Here is a 24946-nt window from a genome sequence, read left to right on the forward strand (position 1 = left end):
CAAAGCGAATGCCATACTAATTTACAAACAGCGAAGTATAGGATGTTCTTGCATTTAGTTTATTAAAAGAGGGACTTACAGTGTTTTTGTATCTATCACTATCATTCCTTCAAGGAAGACGGGTATGAAATAGCTGGAATTATAAACTTAACCCTTCCAGCTCATGGTCAGCCTCTTCATTTTACCAGTGAGGACACTAAAGACACACAGGTAACACAGTGCCTTTCACAAAATAGATGCTCAAAACATATTTATTAAATGACTGAACCACCATAATTAGCTACAGGCAGAGACAGAACAAACTCCATGTCTTCTGATACTGCACAGCCTCCAAAATGGCTGAGATATTTCTAAGTATCAGATAAGACTGAACTAAAATGAGGATTAACCACAGATTAACACCAACAATGATCTATGGCCTGAAAGCATTTCCATCGCACAAATAAATATAGTGAGAAGGATTTTGAAATAATTTTGAAGAGTAAAGGTATAAGAGGACACATGTATGTATGTGACATATAGAAATGGAAAACAAAGACAAATAAGTGTCTATATTTGATTCCCATACCTGGTGAATAATGTTTTGTAAGCTTTGCTAACTTGTAGATTTCATGACTGAGCCAAAAGCCCTGATCTATGTGAAAAAGTGCCTGACTTAGATGTGACTGAAGAATGATATTCAATATTTGGTTATGGTTAAATTGGTCATTTAAGAAGATCTTCAATATTCCATCAGTTTTTGGGCCTCAACATCTACCAATAACTTCATATGAAGTAAAGGCATATCAGGAGAATTAAAAAGTTAATGGCTTTAGGAATGATTTTTAAATTCAATTTAGAATAAATAAAAGCATTTGTGAAAAAGAAGTACAAAAGAGGAATTATACTTGTGTTTTCAAAAACTGGGTTGCTGATTCCTTTTTCTGGTAGGAAATGAAATGAAAACAACTGTATTTGCAATTAAATACCTGGGTCAAGTGGTAACTCTCTGTATATGCTCTTGAATTATTCTATCATATTTGACAAAGTTCTCATAACTGAATGGTGTTTGCCAAAATATAAAATTGAAAAAATAAAGAATCCTGTGTAAACTGAATCATAAAACCATATTAAGCAAACCAGAGGGCACAGGCACCTGGAGCATGTATGCACATACATTCACACTAACGCTCAGCACAAACTTTCCATTACACTTACACAATGACTTGTGGAGGAAAAACATGGGTAAACAAGAGTCTCAAGAACTTAAGAAAACATCAGAGTTGATTATTTAGCACTTTCTCAGGAATCTAAGGCAATAAGCCTAATTCAAAACATGAAATTGTTCTCTATTTCTCATTAGTCATTAAATGAGATAAATGACAAGCTATTGCTGCTTCTCCATTCTGTTTTCAAAGAACATTACAAAAATAAACAGTGTGTTCTCTAACAGTTCTAAAAACAGTTTGATAAGTTGTTGTGTTTGATTACAAAAAGAGAAATAGATGTCCATATTTACTAAAATCTCACTTTAAGTTACATTTAGAAACAAATACAGTCCTTTTCCTTGGTGGAAACCTTCAATCTATTTGCTCATTCCCCTCTGACTATGGAAATAATCTTTTGAAACAAAATGCATTGGCAGTGCAAAAAAAAAAAAAAAAAAAGGAAGAAGTCCATAAAAATAATGATTGAATTAAGCATTCAAATGAGTTCTTTGCCAGGTTATCTGCAAGCGCAAGACTCTACTGTCATGTTAGGATACACTTTAAGCACTACATTCTTATTTTCATCAAAGAATAAAATACTAAGCGAGGACATCTTTTCTGGTACACAGCAAGGCTCAGGAATCCCAGGAACGACCCCCACAGCTCTCACTATACTCTGGATGGTAGCATGATTTGATGGCTTCAAAGACTAGAAAAAGAAATGAAAGAAGAACACATATGTTAGGTGGAACTGTGTTTCCACTCCTCAGTCCTCATTACACAAAATGCTTATCTAATGAATTTGTTTCAACAATTTAGTAAAACCTCTGGCATCATTATACATTAAGCCCAATCTCCTATCCCACCACTACCAAAATGGTTATTATTTATTAAGTGCCTGCTGCATTCCAGGCATGTTATATGTAGTATCTCTAATTCTTACAACAAAGCTAACATTTCTTACATTTTACAAAGGCTCAAAAAGCTTAAACGACATATCTAAGGTCAAATAGCTTGTAAATGGTAGAGGATTTAAACCCAGTTATCTCAGCAAGAATCATTTAATTACAAACAACTTAGTCCCCAAACATGGAATTAATACATTCTATGGTGTTTTCAATAACAGGATTGCAACAAAAAATGATTTGTTATTGGCCCTATGTTAATCAAAACCCTAACAAGCACTCTATTTAACAGAGATACATTATTGCCACTGCTATAGTGATATTTAGGCATTGTTGTTAAAATAAAACCAAGCAAGTCAGAGGGGTATTGATTTATTTAATTTCATAGTTGCCAAGATGGATTGGATGGTGACTATTCCACTATGTAATTATTCAACTCTCCTTAGAAGTACAAACTGGGGGGTAAGAAGACCACACCATTGGCCACTGGGGGTCACTGTTGCTCCACTGGTTTAGAATTAAGCATGGTGGGGTTGTATTCTAAGAGTGGGCCACGTCCTCTGGGCATTCCCTCTGGGAATTATGAGGACCTAAAGTTATCCTATGGATACCAGAACTTTCACCAAAGAAGCCTGAGTAAGAATCTTTTCCCTGAGAAAATGCCAAATGGGACCACTAACATCCATGTGAAGCATGTGGTTTTATTTAGAGAACCCCATACAGCTCTGCTCTAGCTAAAAGTACTAAAGAAACAGTCATTTTTGCAAGTCCAGAATGTTAGGTATTGCCAGAGTGGTAAGAAGAACTTCCTAAGAGATACCCCACTGTGCAACACCTGTTTTTCCCGATGTCTCTTTTAGGCAGGTGAAAGTAGTTTTGTTTTAAACACATTGAGCAACAGAAGTTTGGTAACTTGCCAGAGACCAATTCAGGAGTAGGATTTTGACCAAAACTTTCGCTTTTTAATTTCAGGACTTTGAGCCATGTTTCTCATGGCTCAGAGGAACCCCGCCCCAGTGAATTGGTATTTTAATTTCAAACTCCTAAAACTCCCAGCATGGGAAACTGGAACAAGTTAAAACTTTAAGGGTATATACAAACCAAGGGAGAAGCAAATAATATAGAAAGCAGGCATACTCTTAAAAAAAAAAGAAAAAGAAAAGAAAAAAAGGATTATTTTTGGCAGAGGAAGGTTAAATCTCATCCCATCTTTTAATATCAATGAAATAAAATCCATATGTCAGACTTCAACTTTATTGTGATTAGGCATAAGTAACTAAATAATTAGACTTAATGATGGGCAACTGTTCTTACTTTTTTTCCTAGAGATTTTCAGTATATGTTAAAAAGACTGGTTAACTTTGAATTAATTAGCTTTAACTCATTACAAAGCGAGTTATTCCTCCCTTGAGGAAAGGAAGTCCATGCTGTTTTATTTCGCACATTGTATGCCCCGCATCACCAATAATATCTGTGTAACTTACACAAACTACAATCAGTATTGTACAACAATTGTCAGTAGCCATTGCTTGTTATTGCTATTGGTAATTTCTAAAGAAAGCTTTTGCAGCCATCCACTTTTCTCCACTGATTTAAAGTTATTTTATGACTCAATCATCTAAACAGCTTGTCATAAAGTGAAAACAATTTGTAAACCAGATTTTCCAAAATTATTCTGATATTTTAATGTTTAATAACTCCTATAATATTTGAATTTTATACAAAGTGGATCAACTTAATTATGTGAGACCTTGGGTGCTAAATTCTGCTGTGCATTGCTGTTGGTGAGCACCTAGTATAATCTAGGCATGGAATAAATGCTTGTTAAATGGATGAAATACTTAAAAGAAACAGCATACCCTCCATTTTATCCATTTCTGTGGAAATAATTCCTATCAACAAAAATACAAGTTTCTGTGCAAATGACCTGGTGTAGATATGGAAAATATTCATGGGTGTTTCCTAGGAAAATTCCTGTCCTTTTTTTAAAAGTTTTAACTGACAAATGATAGATTCAGAAACTACGAGTATATGAGTAGTCTCTAGTGGGCTCACTGGAATTTGGACAGAAGCCCCTGATTCTGCATTGGTATATCTTATCAGGAACCTCTCAGATTACTAGGGAGTTTCCCCTGCTTTTTTTTTCTCACTATGAAATCCTCTGATCAACCTGCCATTACCAGAAATAATTACATCGTGCACAAAAGATCCATGCGGTAATTTGCTGGTGTAAAGCATATTGCCAGTCCAGAATTTCTGTTTGTTTCTGAGTTCAGGTCATGTGTCTCATGACTCTTTATTAAATAAGTTAAAAAATTAAGAAATATATCAATTACTAATGCATATCTGTGGTATTTGCCTTACCAGCTCTTTCTAATGAGGGTGAAGCACGACTTCAATAGCAGTTAGGTAATTTTTTGCTTAAGTAACTCAGCACATCAAGATTTAATGTTTTTGGAGTTCATTTTTATGACCAGAGATTAAAATTGGAAGATTCAGGAAATTAATTGAGGTTGTATCATTTTGAACTCATTAAATGTGAATTTCTTCTTTGTATGGAATACTTGGTTCAAAGTGTTTAGATTCTTTGCTGCCTAATTCTATGTGTTTGCTATTTCTAGCTTTTGCAAAATTCCTTGAAAAAAAAAAAGCAAAACCAACTTCTCTTGGATCTTTGTCAGTGACAACAGCTCAATCACTTTCATTTAAAATTTCTGTTTTCCATCTCTTCTAAGGTGATGAGGAGAGGCAAAGGTATAGAACTTGGCGTTAACTGTATGGGTATTTTTCATCTCATGGCAGAATTCCAAGAATCTCTCTCTGGGAGAACAGATTGGCTGTAAGGGCTAGAAATCAGAAAAATCCAAATTGCCGTGTCTGTGAATGAAATCTACAATGGTCAGGCCTGCACCTGCCAAGCTGTGTATGATGTCCTCGAGTTGAATTTGATTACAAATGCATTAGCAGGGGAGAGCATGTCATCAGCTAAGAGCCTTCATTCCTGACCTTGGCCATGGAGTTTTACTCCACAATTCTTCCAGTCCAGCCCACATGGGTGTGATAGTCCAGAAAGTATCTAATTGGAATCAGTGAAAGGGCAAAGCCTGGAATTTGGGAAAGGCAGAAAGAACACAGCTGTTCTGAATTAGAGAACAGGTTGTCAACTTTTGCAGACAAAAGGCCCTGCCATATAGAACAGTCTTTGGCTCAGGAGGCCAAAAGAAAGGAGGGCCAACAAAGCAGTCTAGCCTGGGGGAACTTTCTCTGGGGCAAAAACTATATCTAAAGTCTGAAAGGTCTTTGGCACCTCAGTTATTCCACATGTTTTGTACTGATCTGACCAGCGGCCTTGATTCTCCTCTGTTGCTTAGACTATATTTTTATTTACAAAGTTCACTCTGGTTGCAGTATTGGACACTGTGCTGATAACAGGGATGTTTATTAATTGCCCCTAATGTAGCAGCTTCATTGGCTACATGTTTCCCATCTTTTTGGTCACTGTACCACTTGAAAGACACAAGGCCTGGAAGGCTTGAAGGGAACCACTAGAAAGCTTTAAAAGTTAAACAGATCCACACAATGTGATGAGAGATTGAGAACTCTATGTAACAGCCAAACTTCCACTCTCAACTTGGCAAAAGGAAATCTGAAGCTCAGAGAGAAAGCTCCACACTTATCCCTGTTATGTCTCCCTGGAGTTCTGATGCCATTCCAAGTTTTGACAAATATTATGATGAGTTCAGTTGCTGCAACTGATGCTCTCCTGATTCTCTTACTCTCCAAATAAACCTCCCTGGAAGAGCTCACGGGCGGTTGAACCCAAAGGGAGAAACCTATTTTCAGCTTTGTGATGTTTGAAAAGGGACTAGAAACATTTAGAAAACATTTTCCTGCCTTACAACTTTTATTTTCTTGATCTCGTTTCCTATGTAGTCTTTCTTCAGAGTCCTATGTTTGCTTTTCTTTCTCCTCAGTCTCAGAAATGGCCATGAATAATAATGTCAATAACAGGTATTTATTGATAACCTACTATGTGCAAGGTGCTCTACCGTCACATTTTCCCACTGTTTTTGTTATATAGAAACTATTATTTTTACTATTTACTATTAGACCCATTTCAGACTTTAAAAATAACTTGTAGAGAGTCTGAATAACTTCTCCAAAGAGTCATAGCAGTAAGTGGTAGAATCAAGATTCAAGTTTAAAGGATTTGACTCTCATTTTTGCTACTCAAAGTGCAATTTGTGGATCGGCAGCATCTGCACCACCTAGGAACTTGTTAGATATGCAGGATCTTAGGCTCTACTATATCCACTGGATCAGAACCTACATATTAACTAAATCCAGGGCAATTTGCCAGGACATTAAGGTTTAAGACGCCCTGCTATGACCAAGGATGTACATTTAATTATTCTTCTGCACTAACAAACTTCTCTCTTTAAATGTATTTCTGCTATTCTTAACTTATTCCTCATCAGTTCTTAAATTATTATTCTTTAGATCACTGAGAAAGATGATGGAGCTCTTCTGAAGTAACAGCAGGTTTCAGAACGGTAAAAGCAGGTAGAACCAATAAATGAGAGGGACAAATTGGAAGTAATTGTGGTGGGGTGGATACCAAATCAATTCTCCAGAGCTAGAGGTTCAAAAGCAAATTAACAGAGTATCTCTGCATTGTCATGGCTTCCTGAGTCCTGAAGACTGTAGTCAGGAGAAAAAAAAGGGAAAAACTCCTTCCCTGGGCTACCCAGAATATATTACCCTTTATAAGTGAGAGGGATTATTTGGAAAACTTTGAGACCCAGCGCGAGTCAGTCATCCTGGGTTTAAAGACAGATTTTGAAACCATTCTTGCCTCTCAATGCCACAAGGCAAGCCACACTGTAAAATAAAGACTCATCACTGCTTGTTACATTTGTCATCTTTGTTGTGTGTGTGTTTTTTAATGTTATCTCAGTTGAACAATTTTGTTTGATCAGTAAAATATCCTTTATGAATATTTAGACGAGATAAGACTCTTTACACAATTGCAAGTGTATAGAATTCGTAGTTTGTGTTTGGGTTTATGAAACATAAAATGATCAAAAATCTTTGGGAAAGAAGGGGTCTTAGAGAAGTATTATAACAAGAAAATAAAATTTCAATCAAGTCTGTGGCCCTCAAAAGTCTAACCCAGCCTTGTGCTGTCAGCCCTTTGCTTTTTTTTTTTTCTCCTCAGAGTCAGGGTCCTGCTGTCTCACTCTGTCACCCAGAGTCAGGGTCCTGCTGTCTCACTCTGTCACCCAGGCTGGAGTGCAGTAGTGCAATTAGAGCTTACTCCAACTCTTGGACTCAAGTTATCCTCCTGCTTCAGCCTCCAGAGTAGCTGGAACTACAGGGGCATGCCACTGTGCCAGACTAAAGCCCTTTGCACTTATGTTTGTTATGCTTGTCATCTCAATGATTATAGCCAAGTGTTACACTTGGCTAGAACATGAAAATGCTATTTTAGAGATGCATAAGCAGAAGTTGGTCATTTGTTGAGACAAAGGATTTTTTCTTCATTATCATAAAATAGCAAAAATGGACTCATTTTAAATTTTGAAAAAGAAAACTGTATTCCTCTGAATTCTGTTTCTTCAGCTACTTTTTTTTTGGTATAACAGAGATATAAACTGCTACAAGCTGAGAATGGAAGTGCACCAATAAACTTAACTGAAGGCTGAAGAGTGCCACTATATTTTATTATAGAGGGTACTACTTAAACTTTAAATTCAAAGAGAACAGTCACTTGAACGTGCTGTGCAAGTTGGAGGTGGGGGTTGGAGAGACTTCTGCAAATATATTTGTCAGGAGACTGAGAACTGATACGATAAAGTTCAGACCCTATGGATTTTCGAAGAGACACAGGTAAGCTCTGAAAGGTTGAAATTAGTCTTGGCAAAAGTTTACAGAGTCATCATATTCTATTTTGCTTTCCTTTTCTGATGTTTAGCAGTGAAGCAAATGAAATAAGCATGTAGTGGATTTCATGAGGCCAGTTTACCTCAGTCAATCCTGATCCTGACCTCTGTGGGGACAACTTAGCTCACAAAAGGGTATTTATTAAAACATGTTCTGCATTAGGGCATCAATCCCATCAGCTCTTCTCTGTGCTCCCATGACATTCACTTACTCCTTGAATACTCTTCCAAGATCAGCCTTCTACCATTTGGGGCTTGCTTACATGGACAGGTGCAGGTTCACACATAACCATGTGGCGGAATATGCACCATGTTGAGAAGCAACACAACAAGTATGTTTCACACATGTTTTTTTCTCATATCCTTCTTTATACCAATACTGACTTCATATTACTTTAACAACCATTAAAGAAAAACCAAGAACAACCATATTACCTATTATGGTTTAGAATGCAGTAAATAAGGGTCCCAATGGATTTTGCAAATGGAAACACAAACGCTTACACAAACCCCCTATATGCACACTCAACTTAGTCAATGTGGCTTTCTACCAATGGAAATAGGAAGTAAGTACAGGACAGAGAACAATGGCTACCTTTGGCATGGGGAACTGGCATGCTCCAGAGCAATAATAGGCATCAAAGGACTTGGGGGAGATAATCCATTCACTCCAGCCAATATCTGCAAAGTCTACTTTGAGGTATCTCCTGGCGCAATTCCGAGGTTCAATCCATTGCTTTCTCCTTGCCTTTTTCAGGGTCTGCTCATCAAATTGGAGTGTCTGGCTCTTCTGATGAGGTCCCTTTCTCTGTTTCTTTTTATTCTTACCCTTTTCAGGGGGCTGAGTCTGAAGGGTCTTGTAAGGCTTTCTCTCCTCCCACACCTCATCCTTTTTATACTGGTATTCTGCACCAGGAAGCTCGTTGTTCTGCAGAGGCAGCAAGACCCCAGTAGAGCGCTTCTTCCTCCGTTCAATGGAAAGGGCAGCTCTGATGTGGCTATCCCATTTGGGAACAGTTCCAGTGGGAATATTCTGGTGTCCCTGTAAGTTTGATACCACACTTTCTGGCTCAGAAATGGCAGCATCATTGGCATATACCAAGATATAAGGCTCTGGAAAAGGTAACCTCCTCTTTGGCAGCTGGTGTCCCTTGGAGGTAATGTTAAATCCTATGAGGAACTCTTCATTTTCTTTGGCCTTCCTCAAGAATTGAGTGATATCTTTAGACAGCCAGGACATAATATCTTGATGAGATTTGGCCATATCCACTGACAGATGGCTAAGGAGTTGACTTTGGTTTCTGCTGAATTTGAGGGTCCATGCAGAAAGATCAATCTGAATGTGTTTACTGTGAGCATGATGGGAGCATCCTCCAGACACTGGACAACTAAGGCTGATGTTTCCTAGCTCTCCAATATAGAAATATAGTGTGGCAGACAAAATGTTTTCAGACTTGGTTAGCGATGTCAGATTGAAGATATACAGTCCTTTTCTTTCAAGAGTTTCTAGGAAAGAAAGAGAAAGAGAGTAAACAGGAGTAAACAAGACCATTACTTCACTATATGACGATTAACTCAAAATGAATCAGAAACCTAAATATAAGAAATAAATCCATGAAATTTTTGGAAAGAAACCTAGGGGTAATTCTTCATGACTTTGAATTTGGCAATGGCTTCTTAGATATGACACCAAAAGTGTAAGCAATAAAAGAAAAAGTAGATACACCAATAAATTAGGTAAATTTATAAAATAAACTGGACTTCATTAAAATTAAAAACTTTTGTGTATCAAAAGACATTATCAATAAAGTGAAAAGACAACCTCCATAATAAGATAAAATAATTGCAAATCATACATTTGATAAATCTAGTATCCAGAACATATAAATAACAGTTACAACTCAGCAATAAACAGACCAAGAAACCAAATAAAAATGGGGAAATGCCTTGAATAGACATTTCTTCAAAGAAGATATACAAATGGCCAAGAAGCACATGAAAAGATGCTCAACATCATTAGTCATTAGGGAAACACAATCAAAATCACAGTGAAGTACTACTTGATACACACTAGAATGACTATAACAAATAAACAAAAAAACCCAGAAGGTTACTGAGAAGGTGGAGAAATTGGAACACTCTCAAATTGCTGGTGGGAATGCAAAATGGTTCATCTGCTGTGGAATACTCTTTGGCAGTTCCTCAAAAAGTTAAACATAGAATTATTATGATTCCGCAATTGCTCTTCTATGTATACACCCCAAAGAATTGAAACAGGCACTCAAATAATTACATGGTTATAGCAGCACTAGTCACAATAGCCAAAAGTTAGAACAGCTCAAGTGACTACCAATGGATGAATGGATAAAGAAATTGTGGTATATCCATACAATCAAATATTATTCTGCCATGAAAAAGAATGAAGTACTGACACATGCTACAATGTGGATGAACCTTGAAAACATTATGCTAAATGAAAGCAAGACATGGAAGATCACATATTGTTTGATTCCATTTATATGGAATATCCAGAATAGTAAAATCCATACAGACAGAATCAGATTGGTGTTTGCCAGATGCTAAAAGAAGGGGCTAATGAAAAGAAACTCCTTAATGGTTACAGGGTTTTACTTTAAAATTGTGGAAATATTTTGGAACTATATAGACTTGGTGATAGCACAACATTGTGAGGGTGTTAACTATCATTATATTGTTTACTGAAAATTAGTTAAATTTATACTATGTGAATTTCACCTCAATTAAAACAAAGCAAAACAATTATGCCATCTCTTGTTTTGGAGGGTTCCTGGAAGTGGAATAAAAAGAGAGTAATAAACAGGAATAATTTTAAAAGACAGAAAAAGGTTAGCAAGAATCAGCCATTTTAATTAATTTGCTCTTTCCTTTACTGAAGCACCATAAATGTGTGAAAACTTTAACACAGAAATAAACTTAAAGGGGTGAAAGCTCAGAGTTATGGAAGACTGCCAAGACTTATTCCTACAAATGTGGTGACGTATTGTAATAGCTTTTTATCTGAGGCCTGTATAGCCTACGGGCTACAAACACAGGGTTTGGAATTACACTCACCTTGATTCAAGTACTCGCTCAGCCACTTATCAACTTCGCAACATCACACAAGCTAGTATTCTCATTCACAAAATGAGACAATATCTACCTCCTATGTCATCAGAATTAAATGAGACATGTATAAAGCAGTCCATAAAGTGTCTGTGAAGTGTTTCTTAAATATCAATTATTATTATTATTAGTTCTGGTATTAACAGTCTTACAAGGATTACGTCTTCTTCTACCTACTTCAAAAAATGTAGGATGAGGCCAGGTGCAGTGGCTCATGACTGTTATGCCAGCACTTTGGGAGGCCAAGGCAGGTGGATCATTTGAGGTCAGGAGTTCAAGACCAGCCTGGCCAACATGGTGAAATCCTGTCTCTACTAAAAATACAAAAATTAGCAAGGTGGTAGTGGCACACACCTGTAATCCCAGCTACTCGGAAGGCTGAGGTAGCAGAATCGCTTGAGTCTGGGAGGTGGAGGTTGCAGTGAGCCGAGATCGCACCACTGCACACCAGCCTGGGCAACAGAGTGAGACACTGTCTCAAAAAAAAAAATTGTAGTATGCCTGATAAGCATTGGGTAAGCAAGATCCAATGCATCTCAATATTCAAATAATACATCTGAAAAAATAAGGCATACTGCAAAAATGTCAAAAAAGAAAAAAAAGAATGCTCTTGTGGATCTTGTTTGAAGTTTATGACATTCCATAAATTAAAAAAAAAAAGAGTTAACTTTCTATATAGTGCAACAAAAATGATTAAAATTGTTCACCCATACTTCCAATTATTCAAATCCAGAAATGAGAGAAGAAGAGAATGAGAGATTTATTAATAAGTGCAGAATTTGATTCCTCCCCTTTAGCTCATAAAACGAGATCCACAAGACTGAGGTTAGAACTCTGGAATCTCCCATCCTGGGATCAGTCACCAGAGCCTAAGCCCTTCTCCATGCATTTGTTCCATATACATATTTGTTTCCGAAACACACACGCAATCGTGAAATTATGTTCTTGATCAAAAACATGTTTCAGTAAAAACAAAACATTTTTATAAAGATGTGGAAACTTAAAATGAGTTCATTGAGTCCCCAAGCACAAGGGAAGTGCAATGGGAAACATATTCTATTCATTTTTAACACTGTGTGAAGGAAAAGGAGGAAACTGCCATTGGTGCACATTTGTATAATCCATGACACCAGGATAATATTTTACAGACCTTTATAATGAAGCCATGGCATCAGGACTGTTCAGAGACTTGAGCCTTAATTCATACCAGTCACCGGAGCATATACTTTTACCCAAATTTCGTGTAGCAGATAGAAGTTTAAAGTGGAAGGAAGAGAAGCCACTCTGTTCTGGGTATGTGGCAATCCAACGGTTGCCAAACAAACGTGCTTGCAGGGAATAAATGATCTCCAAGGGATATGGGTGGCAGTACCTTAATGGGTAAACCAATCCTGCCCTTTGCCCCACATTTTGCTTCAAAATATTTTCTTCTTTCAAACATGTTTCCTCCTAGTCACCTTATGACCTGCTGTTAATTAGCCTCTACCTCTGTGTCTAATCTACAACATCGTCTTGTAAAAGTCTCCAAATCTGTCATACTGCCTCTTCCAATGGCTCTCATTTTAAACCAGTGCTTTATTATGAAGTCAAAGCCCATTGGCCCAGTTGCAATTTCACTACAACCCATAGCAGCCCTCAGACAAATAACCTAAGCTCTTTAAGTTTTGGTGTGCTCATCTATAAAGTGGGTCTAGTAGTAGCAACTATAGAGTTGTTGCGAGGATTAATTGAGAGAAGGCACATAAAACACATAGAAAATATTGAATAAATGTTAGCTAACTAGAACTGTGGTTTCCGGTATGGTAGTATGTAGCCACTTACGTTCAAATTGAAATGTGCTGTAAGTGTAAAATACACACTGAATTTTGAAGACTTGGTAAGAAAATGAATATAAGATACCATAGCAATACATTTTATTTTAAGCCAGTGTGTGTTAAAGTGACTTTATTTAACTATATTGCATTAAATATACTATTAAAATTAATCTCACTTGTTGCTTTTCACACTTTGAAATGTGGCTACTAAAAATTTTAAATTATATATGTGACTACCATTTGTGGCTCCCATTGAATCTCTATTGGATGGTCATGGTCTAGAATAATCACTAATTTTGTAGTCAAAATGGAAAGGAAAAAAAAGACTATGCCATGATGATAATACAAGTAGCTATGCCACGATGATAATAGAAATAGCTGTGCCATGATGATAATACAAGCTGCCAAAGGCGTTAGCTATGCTTGGAGCAGAATTGGGAGCCATTAACTTTACCCAGGTAGAAGCAAAGAAACACACAGGGAAGAAGTAATCTTTGGACCAGACTTTTAAAGATAAAGGAAGAAGGAAATCTTGGCGAGGGGATGGAAGGAACAAATTCTAGCAGTATGCAATGCTGTATATCTGGAAGCTTTTGCAAAAGAAATGTTGCCAATGTTTTACATAGAAAATATAAAAATACTTACAATTAACCTAGTTATTGAAGTTCTAGTAGTTCTATAGAATTGAAGTTCTAGTGAATGTCTAAGCCATCCAAGTTGAGCAAGGAATGGCCAATCTGAAGCCTAACCAAAGGTATTATGTTATTCCCAACACTTGATGTGTTTGCTCTTGTTATTTGCACCTAGGCTAGGGATCTCTGCCTGTTCCAGATCCTCTCCCTCCTGGGTTTAAAAAAAAAACCAAGAAGCAAAACAATAAGCTAGAATTATCAGCCATTTCACAAAGCATTCACTGACTTTGACTTTTCTAACCCATACTTTATTTTTGCCTTCTCTTATTCTAAAACATTTTATTTTTGTGTAAGTTAATGATCTTCTCTCCAAAACAACTTAACAAATAGTTACTGAGCATTTACAATGGACGAAAAAAAAAATAGTAATAAGCTAGCATCATGGGGTCAAGTGAATGTATATAGAGAAGTAAATAAGAATGAGGTACACCTTCCTGCAAATAGCAGTGCATGATAATATCTACTCAATTACTTTCATGCTCTTTTACTTTTTAGATTTTATATTAACTTGGCCGGGCGCGGTGGCTCACGCTTGTAATCCCAGCACTTTGGGAGGCCGAGGCGGGCGGATCACGAGGTCAGGAGATCGAGACCACGGTGAAACCCCGTCTCTACTAAAAATACAAAAAATTAGCCGGGCGTAGTGGCGGGCGCCTGTAGTCCCAGCTACTCGGAGAGGCTGAGGCAGGAGAATGGCGTGAACCCGAGAGGCGGAGCTTGCAGTGAGCCGAGATTGCGGCACTGCACTCCAGCCTGGGCGACAGAGCGAGACTCCGTCTCAAAAAAAAAAAAAAATTTTATATTAACTTGTAAAGTGAGTAACTTTCCATACTCATGAACAGAAGATTTGCATTGTCTCTCTCTTCCCCATGAGTTGTAGCACAGCTTTATCTATGCACACAAATGTCTACGTTTGGATATCAGTAAATAAAAAATACCTTAATATTCACCTTTTCTATTCTTCTGAAATATTCAGATACTTATCTATTGGGAATGATTGAATCAAATTCCTGACTAATAAGAGCAAACTGATATAATAATGATAAAAAAAAGAAGGTGGATTTTTTTCAGGTTACAAAAAATACTTATGCGTTTTTAGTCTGTGGATAGTATTCGGTACTAGAAAATATTAATTGTATGCTACACTGATCATCTAAATATATCTGGAATTGCATGCCTAATTTTGGGTGCTCTCATTCTAACCAGTTTATTAATGCAGAAGAGAGCAACTTGGAAAAGTAACCCAGATGTTGAGGGGTCTGGAAACTATCTCATAGATTTGAGTTGAATAAATAAGAAAACATTGCCTGGAGGGAGAAAAAAAAGTTTAGCAATGACATGAGAATTATTTTCCAATATTTAAGGGACTGTGGAGAGATCAGGGTTTTTCTGTCCAGTGTCAAAATGAGAATGCAATCCAACGGTGATAGTTAAATGGAGGCCAAATCCAAGCCAATATAAGTCATGACTTGCAAACTGTTTGACTTAGTGAGACCCATCTGTGGGACTGGGGCAACTGGAGATAAGTCAAGACTATTACAGGAGGATGTTTTTATGGTAGAGTAGTGTGTGAAAGTGAACGAGAGAACCTCTCATCCCTTGCAAGTAACTATAACCGGCTTTGTTTTCTAGCTTTCCCCAAAGAAATATTTTGATGCCAAAATGTGACTACCAATAGGTGGTGCTATTTTCTTACTGTTTGCTGGCACTGGCACATGGGAATATATTTACTGCAGCCTAGTTAGGGTTTACCATTAGCATTATAATCTTATCTTTTGAATTTTCTAGAGTTTTAACACCTGAGAATTGAAAAGGAGGTTGGAAGTCAGGTGAGTTTCTGAACAAGCCATACTCTCTTTTACACACTTGTTGGGACTTTGCACCTGTTGCTGCTTCTCTCTGCAATGTCTCTACCCACCCTTTTTCTCCTTGATAATCCAGATTTGTTTTTTAAGGCAAGGCAGAGATACCATTCCTGGATGCAAGCTTGTCATGACAACCCATTTCCTTGGCTAGGATCCTGCCTCTATTACCATTTTCATTACACCTTTGCTCCTTCTTAAGGCCATAAGTTCCTTAAAGACAAGGCTCTAAATTATATCAGACTCTTCAGCCTCCAACACAGGGCTTGACCTTAAAGCTTTTTTTATACGAATGAGCAAATTTAGTTCAACCTACTCATTAGAGAAATGCAAACATGAAGCACCCTAGGAGTTAGCAAGCTAGCTAGCAATTGACTTCGGAGAGAAAGTCAGACAGGCGTTTTAAAAGGAGTTTGATTATTAAATAAAGGTAGAAGATTTATTTCAGTTTTTACCTAAAAACAAAGCACTTGCACCTGATGAAACCAAGAACTCATTTCAGGAAGTCGGGTTCTGACTTCGGGACTTAAGGCCAGCCATGCTATTGCAACACTTCAGTGCCTCTCCAGGAGTAGCTGAGGCTGTGTCCAGGGAGTGGTAAGGGGAAGTTCACCTTTGTGCTGGCCCACACAGAACGTTTGCAAAGGGAATTAGAACATACAATCAAAAGCTTTCTATGTAAAGTCTGATTTTAAAACAAATAGACTAAATGAAATCTTGATGATTAGCTAAATCCCCAGGAAGCAGGGAAAACATTTTAGTCATACAGAAAATATGTAACTAAGAACAACCACCTCCCCAACCTCCCCTTGCCCCAACTTCTTTCTTCAAACAAAGTACAGCTGCTAGAAATGCCAGGGGTGCCTAGGACAGGGACACATCCACCCTCAGTCGCTGGGTGAATATTTGCTGCAGATTACTTAGTCAAGATTGCAGCATCCCTGTGCTGCCTTTAACTTTCAGGCACAGGCAAAAGGAAGAATTTCTACAGAGAACACAAAGTCTTAGAATTGTGTTTCTCCTGTACAGTCCCAGTCAAACGACTGTGCTTTACGGGATCTCAAAACAACCATTCTCTATGTCCAAAGTAAAAACAGCCAAAGATGATATGATGTATGTTTTTCTAGAATAGTAAAATGTTCATTAATCAGTTTATCTACTCTTAGCCTCTGCCCAAAGGCATTCCTAGACTGAGAGCACTCAGAGGGCAGACCTATGTTCTATAGATCTTTGAATTCCTAGTACTTCACACAGCCTGGAGCACTTAAGTCCCAAAAGGTATTTGTTAGGTGTGTTGAATGAACAACTCTGTAAACTTAACAGATTTAAAAGTGTTTCCTACTTAACACCAAAGCATAAAAACTTTCAAGTAATTTCAAGTTCCCAAAGTCAGCAAGAGCCCTTCTTGGGTATAAATACCATATGATATTTCCTTTCAATTCATTAGAAAAGAAGAATTATTATAATCATTGTATATGAAGTAGAATAGTATTGTCATTTAATATATAAATGGTAAAATGCCCCATAAGAAATTCCTTCAAGGCAAGTTTATTTGTAAAGGATATTTGCCTGGCTGATAGCTTTTGAACTATCTCATCTTTTCTCCTGAATATGTAACTCAACTCAGCTGAAGTATTTAGTGAGCGTCAACTACACGGCAAACTGTGCTAGGTCCTCAGAACACACAGATGAATTGAGATAGACTCCATGTCCTCCAGGGACTTGCTTTGTAGGTCCCTGCTCATATCATATTTTTCTTCTAGCAAATTTATTATATCATAAACTCTCTGCAGCTATGAGTGAAGGGTAAGCAGTCTTGATTAACTTATTTCGAAGACTTCTTTATGGCAAAACCATCATAAAGGCAGTAATATATCTTCTAAGTATATATTTTAAAAAGCTTACCATTATATAAGTCAATAAACCATTTGTCTATGGGTAGGCCCACTAAAAGGGCCAGATGAGATCAGGAATAACATGATAATCAATTCTAGATTTAAGAGGATGGTTTTGATATAAAATACTCAAAACTCTAGGGACAGAAGCTTAGAGCAGTGTTTCTCAAATATGGATCAGAATCTTGTGGATGGCTTTTTAAAACACATATTTCTGAGCTCCATCACCAGAGTTTGATTCGGCTGGTCTAGTATGGGCTGGAGAATTTCTAACAAGGTTCTAAGTAATACTGATGCAGCTAGTCCACGAACTATACTTTGAGAACAATTAACTTCAAGAAATCTCTCTAAAAAAGCATAACCCTACACCCCTCAGCCACCATGGTCAGGACAGAAAATAGTACATTTGTTGACTAAAGGTTTGGGATATCATAGATTGCACAGATAATTACCAACTATTTTTACATCATCATCTGTGCTACAGACAAGTACATATTATCAATATTTGAGATATGTTTAATGCTTTGTTGAACGCCAGGGGGAAATAATCTCAAAATATTAAGAATATTAGTATACCTAATTTATATAGGACTTCTAAACTTTTAAAGCATCTTTGCGTTTACTTTGTCAATTGAGTTTCACCATCTTTCTGTGAGACAGGCACAGGAGGTATAATTTAACCCATCTGATAGATGAAGAAACTGAGAATAGCAATATTAGATGACTTTACTTATTAGCAGTTCAGCCAACAATGGAAGTTAGATCTCCTAACTCTTAGCTTTAGGTAATAGAAAAAACAAAACACTAATAATCTTTACTTGAAAACCATTTCATTTAACACCAAGTACAGCAATTACCCTTAATTTAGTCTTTAGATTAATTTCATGCAATTAAAGAGAAAGGTTTTTGAAGGAAAAGCAAATAATAGTATGTTGGACAGTTGGTTTAACTGTAAAATGAGGGGGCTGAACAAAGAACCTTATATTTTTAAATTTATTGAATGTAATTATTTTATAAAAGAGATACTTAACAGTACCTTAGTAAAGTAAAAAGAACTAACTGAAGCTAGAAATAAAGTGAGATCATTTTGCACACACACTTATATTCGTGGTATACCCAAATACAATCAAGGTACTGCATTTACCATGGTTCTATTGCCATGAAAAGATGGCTTTTAAAGAAATACAGATCATTGAAAGAGTCAATAAAACCACCGTGGTCATTTGATTCTATGATCTACATGCTGATGTTTCAGATAAACAAAGAGAAATTCATGCCTTTAAAGTATTATCCCTTAAAATGTGTGTTATCCAGGAGTACTGCTGTATATGCCATTATGCTAAGACACAACGACTGCTAACATGTAGATGGACTAGTAATTTTATTGGCTGTTACATATATTCCATATATGAAAGCTTTTTGAGTTACATTTCATCTTTTACTACTGTCAAAAGTAGATATGATCCAGGTATACTTGTATTACTTGATTAATATAAAGTCAATATTTCTATTACAAATTCTATTTTCATGGATTCATAACATAATCATAAAAATTTACTCAACTGAAACATGGCATAGAAAAGTCTGTCTTAAGATTATTTGTGATGCCAAATGTCTTTCCACTACTACCCCCAAAATAAAGACATTAAGATACTAACTGATTATTAGTATATACAAATTTAGCATATGAAAGAATCATCAAAATTTGGGGAGAGATGTTCTGTTATTGAAGCACAAAATTCCTGACTAACCAAAAGAAAATATATAACAAGTTGCTCAACCATTTTCATAAGGTTTTTTGATAGGTGCAATATTTTTATTATGCCTATTAAATATAACAAACACCGGGGATTTATAATATAAGGAATTTGATTGACATCTTAAGTAAATGTGTCTTTCATCAAGGTAGTAATGGTGATAAAACATTAATAAAGTGATATACATGATCATTAGTGAATTTTTCCACAAATAAACTAGCTTTTCTTTTTAAAGCATAATACCTGTGTGAAACAATGAATATTAATCTTACACTTGATCTTAGCCAAAAGGCCGAGAAGCGATGAATATTAATCTTATAGATGAAAACAATGAAGGAGAACTCATAAAGATATAGGAAAAAATAAAATTTAATGACAGAAGATATCTAAAATTACATTCAGAGACATTTATAACATAAAAGCAGGAAGATGGTACAATGCCAATTGAACCCAAGTCCAAAAAGTAATAATATAAGTAGACATACTGAGATAGGTACTGCGTGGGAAATGAAAAATGAGACAGTGTTCAGTTGAACCACTGTTTTCCCAACTAGACATCTTAGAAGGACATTTCTGTAAAATGCTTTCTCCAGGAGGAAGTATTCCCCTTTTATGGGGACTCATTAGCATTTAAAGGTCTTGAAAGGTCCCACAGCAAAGAAAACTGATCACATTTTCCACGTTTGACCATGGGGCCCAATTTTATATAATACCTGTTAACATCTTGCAAAGACCTGTTTTTGTGACATTTTCTCCTAGAAAATTAGATTTGGCTATTAAAAATAATAGGTTTTGAGGTGAGCTCAGTATATTTGAAAAATTATGTGGCAAATACATCATGGTACTTGTTTCTGCTTCCATTAAAGGAAGGACTTGTTTTCTTGAATGCTTCTTCCAAATACAAAGTTATATGATGCAAAAATGCTTAAAAGCAGATTTGATATTCATGTCCCTATTTAATTTTTAGAAAAATCTGAACTCATTCAATCAAATGCTTACGAGCTTCCACTACTTAGGTAAAATGTATGTAACCTTCTAATTCATTCTGAATTATGTATCTATTTCTAGTGTACAAATATTCCTTGAGTGAATTATTTGCTTAGGATATTTTTTTTTTTCATTGACCCCCATGGTCTCTTGGTCTCTTCAAGTGTTTCTAGCTAAACAACAAAGTTAAATTTAAATTTTTTAATATGTAATTCATTCCCTTTCTCCTTTCCATTAGCATGAATAATCAAGAATTCATGGCACTGTGATTTTTTAAATGTCAGAGATTATAAAGCTGTCTTGCTTGTTACAGTAAAAACTTCATTAAAGGCTATCATGTATTCAGAGTAGTGTGTAATTCAAAGCAGCTGCACACCCATCTCCTCTTCCTGAGATGTACTATTGTCCTTTAAATGAAAACATCAGATTATCCAAGTACTTTTAAATTTCAAGCCTAGTTTCTAGGTGCCAGGCACTTCAAGGTAACTACGTTTTAATAGTTTCTATAGTCCCTTAGCATCAAACCCATCAAAAATGATGTTTTCCCACTGGTTCCATATATTTTGAAGGAATGGCTCCTATTGGAATGATCATTCAACACTTAGTTATATACTATCTTTGCTGAAGCCTTATATTTTAGCCTTATACTTCAGAAACATTTCAATATTATAATTACTTATCTTAAAAGTACTTTGGTCACAGGAGGAAAGAATCTCCTCTTCCTCATTGCAGGAAAATATTCACTTGTGGGGGTGGACTGCCTCAGTTATTTTTTTTAAATCTACGAAGTATGTGAGATTTTTTTAAAGGTGACAAGTACTCACTAAAATGTGCTATTTTTGTAGGTGCATGTCATAAATCGTGATAGTTTCCTAATAACATGTGTGCTTTAATTGTTTTTCCTAAAGAGATTACATTTGTCATTAAGAAAAGGAAGATTAAGTGACTATGCGAGTCATGAGAAAGTGATGATCCTGAAGTATCTTAAAAGATCAAGACAGAAGAAAATTTCGTGTAAAATATTCTTCTTTATCATATAGTAGCCAGAGACAACTTAAACCAAAATCAAAATAAATGCTAATTTCATATCCTTCTGTCTTCCTTCACATGGTGTGTTTTTATGAAGCTGACCTTCTCTGTCACTAATAGATTTTGTAAATTACCTTTTGCAAAGGGAAAGATAAAACCTGTCTTTATGTAAACCCTTCCACATCACAAAAAAACTTACAAGCACTCCAAACTTACGGTTTTGGCACACCAACTACATAGCATTCAGGGAGGAGAAAAGGGGTTAGCAGAAAGTGTATTTAGGATGAATGCCACCCACCATCAAGTAATGGTTTAAGTAGAAAGTAATCAGAGGGAGACCACAGCAGCTAAATTTCAGCCAAAGATATTCTAGGTTTAGAACAATAAATAATTTTAATCAGGTATGTTCCAAGGAACAAATAGGACTCTAAAGCTATAACTCAGCCTGAATAAGCACTCAGAGGCTACCGGATCAGCAGCTGCCCCATATACAGCACACCACCTGATCTTCCATTAAAATTTTTAACGTCTTCAGTACAGAGAAACCCATATGTTCTAAAACTTCAAAACTCTGGACTGGAAAACATATCTACTATATTAATTTAGACAGCATCTTTCACCTACAAGGGAACATATGTCACAAGGTGAAAGGGTGTTATGGAAATGCTGATATGGATGAAGAGAGAGGGACACACATGAAAACCTTAGCACCTTCCTGGAGTCCTGCCTTATTAGAGCCAGAACTGCCTTATAATAGTCTTTTCAGTGTGTTAGTAACTAAACACTCTTGGAAGGGGCCCAACACGAACCACCTCGCCAGGAGTCTCAATGAAGTAACATGACACTTAAGCTTCCACAAAAACCAGTGTCTACATTTGATGAATAAGTCATTAAGACAGTCTCTAGGATGCTAAAGGGATTACTTTTCTTATCAGGGCACACAGCCTTGTGTATATGCATCAAGCTGCAACTCATCATTTCAAGGGAATGTCTGGCCTCCTTATCAGAGTTTATTATTTGATGCTATGAGACTATAGTGAGGCTGATAAGGGACACTCTGGAATTATATTGCAAGGAATGAGTTGAAGCCAAAAAGAATATGGTGCCTGAGTTATTAAAATCTTTATCCATGGTTAACTTAGCCTAAAACAAAAGCTGTACAATACGTGAATGAAACAAACTCAAATTCTACCTCCAAACCATGTGGTTCATTCTATAAATGAAACTTGTTAATCCAAAAAATACTGTTTTTTAATCTTAGGGGCCTCAGTTACTCCCTAGCAATATAACCAAGAAAACAAATATCAAGATAAGAGTGATTTGAGTACCTTCATTTTTGCCACCTGCGTAGCTCACCCAACTTCCATTCAATCCTTGCAACTCCCATATGAGTTCTTCACTGAGTTATGCCCCTAGAGTTGCACTAAAGTAAACAGAGTATTCACTGGTGTAGTCAGCTGTCAGGACAGCCTCCTCCAATGGCTAGGATACTGTGGATAACACAGAGCAGGTTTCTTTTTCCTTACTGGTGGCGCTCTCCTCACAGATCATGCTCATGGTTTTAAGAAGAATGTAAAATCTGGTTCAGTTCAGTCTCTAGCTAAAGACTTCTGCATTAGGAAGCATAATTCACATCTACTGTAAATGTCATCATGCCTATAAGCTCTAGAATATATTTACACAGACAATGCAGGGCTTTCCTTGATGAATGCCTTAGTTTTCCCTTTTTCCAGGAGTCTTACATATCAAAACTTTGGGAGATTTCTTTCTAGTGATTCTGACAGTATTGATTGAGGCATGGCCTCATTTTCTTGAAGAGTCTTGGCTATTGTTCAACTGTTCACTGAAGATAGGCTTTGCAGTTACATTTCCCCTTATCATGAATGTAGTGAACATCCTCAAAGCATAAAAACAGAGTTAGTGTCCAGGAAGCTTTCCCTCAAGCTGTTAACACAAGGGAGGGAGGCTGTTAGCATAAGTTATTCCCTTCACCACAGGGGCTAGGAGAAACCTTGTTAAGCCATGAATTTCAGTCCGAAGTGATCTGTGCTGAAAAACGGGATGAGCAGATTTTCTTGGGCAGATTCCAAGAGGTGTTTACATCCAGGGTTGCTCCCTCCCCTTGTCTCCCAGCTCCTCCCAGGATGGATGGTACAACCCCTATTTACCCAGACGGGTTTTAAATAATCGAAACACCCAAGCACCTGTTTGTTGTTGTTGTTGTTGTTGTTTTTGCCACTAAGGAACTATCAAGTAAAGTGTCAAATATAGTACAGTAACACAAAGGGCGCGAATTAGGAGCGGGTGCAATATCCAGAGAAGCGACTGGAGAAGGAGAAAAGGAGAGGGGAAGCCGTCTTACTCAAGTATGATTTCTCTCGGGCCCCGGTATTGGCATAAAATGGCATCTGCCTCTTAGTAAACATGGCTAAAGCCCAGTCCAAAGGAATTTCCGCTGGCCGATTTAGGAATCAACAGAATAAGGCACCCTAGAGGTGCTCCAGTCACTCAGGGCAGGAGGCCTCACAGGCATGGGGTGTCGCCCCTTCCCTTTTTCCACGAAATTCCTGCAGCCTACCCCTCCACTGCTCCGCGCCCTTCATTCTCTCTATTTCCCCCTCTCACTTTGGATTTGAAAACTGGGCTTACAGGAGATGCAGCTGGCGACATACAGGGTGTGACTGGACGGAGAAATCCAGAGGGCAGCTGAGGAGGGCGGAGAAAGGTCCCTGGTCAGCGCCACCAAGCAAGGGGCAGACAAGGAAGCTGTGGGGGGTCCTGGGAGAAAGCTGGGGCGGGACCACGGGAAGGGAGTCTCACCTCCCGCACTCACCTGCTGCTGCCGCCCGAAAGCTGCGAACCGTGTTGCCTTCGCGCGGGGGCTGAGGGCGCCAGGGCTGCGAGCCTCCCTCCAGGGAGCCCGGTGTCCGCTCCGCCTGGACCGTGCTGTACCTGTCATAGAGCCGCAGCATGTGTTCAGAGACCTTGTCTTGCGGCTGCAGCTCGGAGTCCGGGCCACCACCTGCCGTGCGGTCACCTGGCACAGCTTTGCGGAGCTCCGGGAAAGGTGGCTTCGGTCTCTCTCCCTGCGCCAGGCTCACGCAGAAGCAGCCCAGCCACAGAAAGAGCAGCCTGCTCGCCCCAGCCATGGCTAGGTACCCGCGCGGCGCGTCGGCTCCCGGCGTCGCTGCGGGACACTCCGAAGGCGCAAGGAGCCGGCGGCGGAGCCGAGGGTTGAACTCCAAACCAGCTGGGGCGAGGGCGCACGGAGCCCGGGACACGGCCGGGTGCAGCGAGATAGCGGCCAGCCCCACTTGCTGCGCTGACCCAGCGCAGCCTGACAGGTGGGCTCTTCCCCAGCAGCTGCGCGGACCTCGCCCGCGCAGGGCGCTGCGGGCGCCTTCTCCACTCCAACGCTGAGAAAGAGCTGTAGGTCGCGGCGTGTGTGGCCCGGGTGTTTTCAAGATCTGTCTGTACCTTCCTTCCTCGCTTTATTTTTGGGAACACCCGGCCAAACTGGCTGCGCGAGGGACTAGGACTAGCTCTGTTTTGGGCGCCAGGTCGGAGCTGGGGCTGTGCGCAGCGGTCCGGAGGGCGCTCGATTGCCTTTTCCACGGATTGGAGCAGCTGCGGCGCGGCTGGTCCGAGTTTTTTAGTGTACGTGTGTGTGTGTGTGTGTGTGTATGTGTGTGTGCGCTCGCGCGCGCGTGTGTGCGTGTGTGTGTATGAGAGAAG

General features: G+C 38.1%; 1 protein-coding gene across 1 annotated transcript; it reads right to left on the reverse strand.

Annotated features, from left to right (window-relative positions):
• Positions 1 to 1470: 1470 nt before the first annotated feature.
• BMP3 (bone morphogenetic protein 3) lies at positions 1471 to 24360 on the reverse strand. Its single transcript, XM_032163906.2, has 3 exons — positions 24045 to 24360; positions 8630 to 9540; positions 1471 to 1896 (listed from the first exon to the last, which is right to left on the reverse strand). Exons 1-3 carry the CDS (start codon positions 24358 to 24360, stop codon positions 1705 to 1707), a joined length of 1419 nt encoding a protein of 472 aa, XP_032019797.1. The 3' UTR covers positions 1471 to 1704.
• Between the last annotated feature and the right edge of the window lie 586 nt (positions 24361 to 24946).

This window comes from Hylobates moloch, unplaced genomic scaffold (genome assembly GCF_009828535.3).
Source record: "Hylobates moloch isolate HMO894 unplaced genomic scaffold, HMol_V3 SCAFFOLD_2, whole genome shotgun sequence".
Lineage (NCBI taxonomy): Eukaryota > Metazoa > Chordata > Mammalia > Primates > Hylobatidae > Hylobates > Hylobates moloch.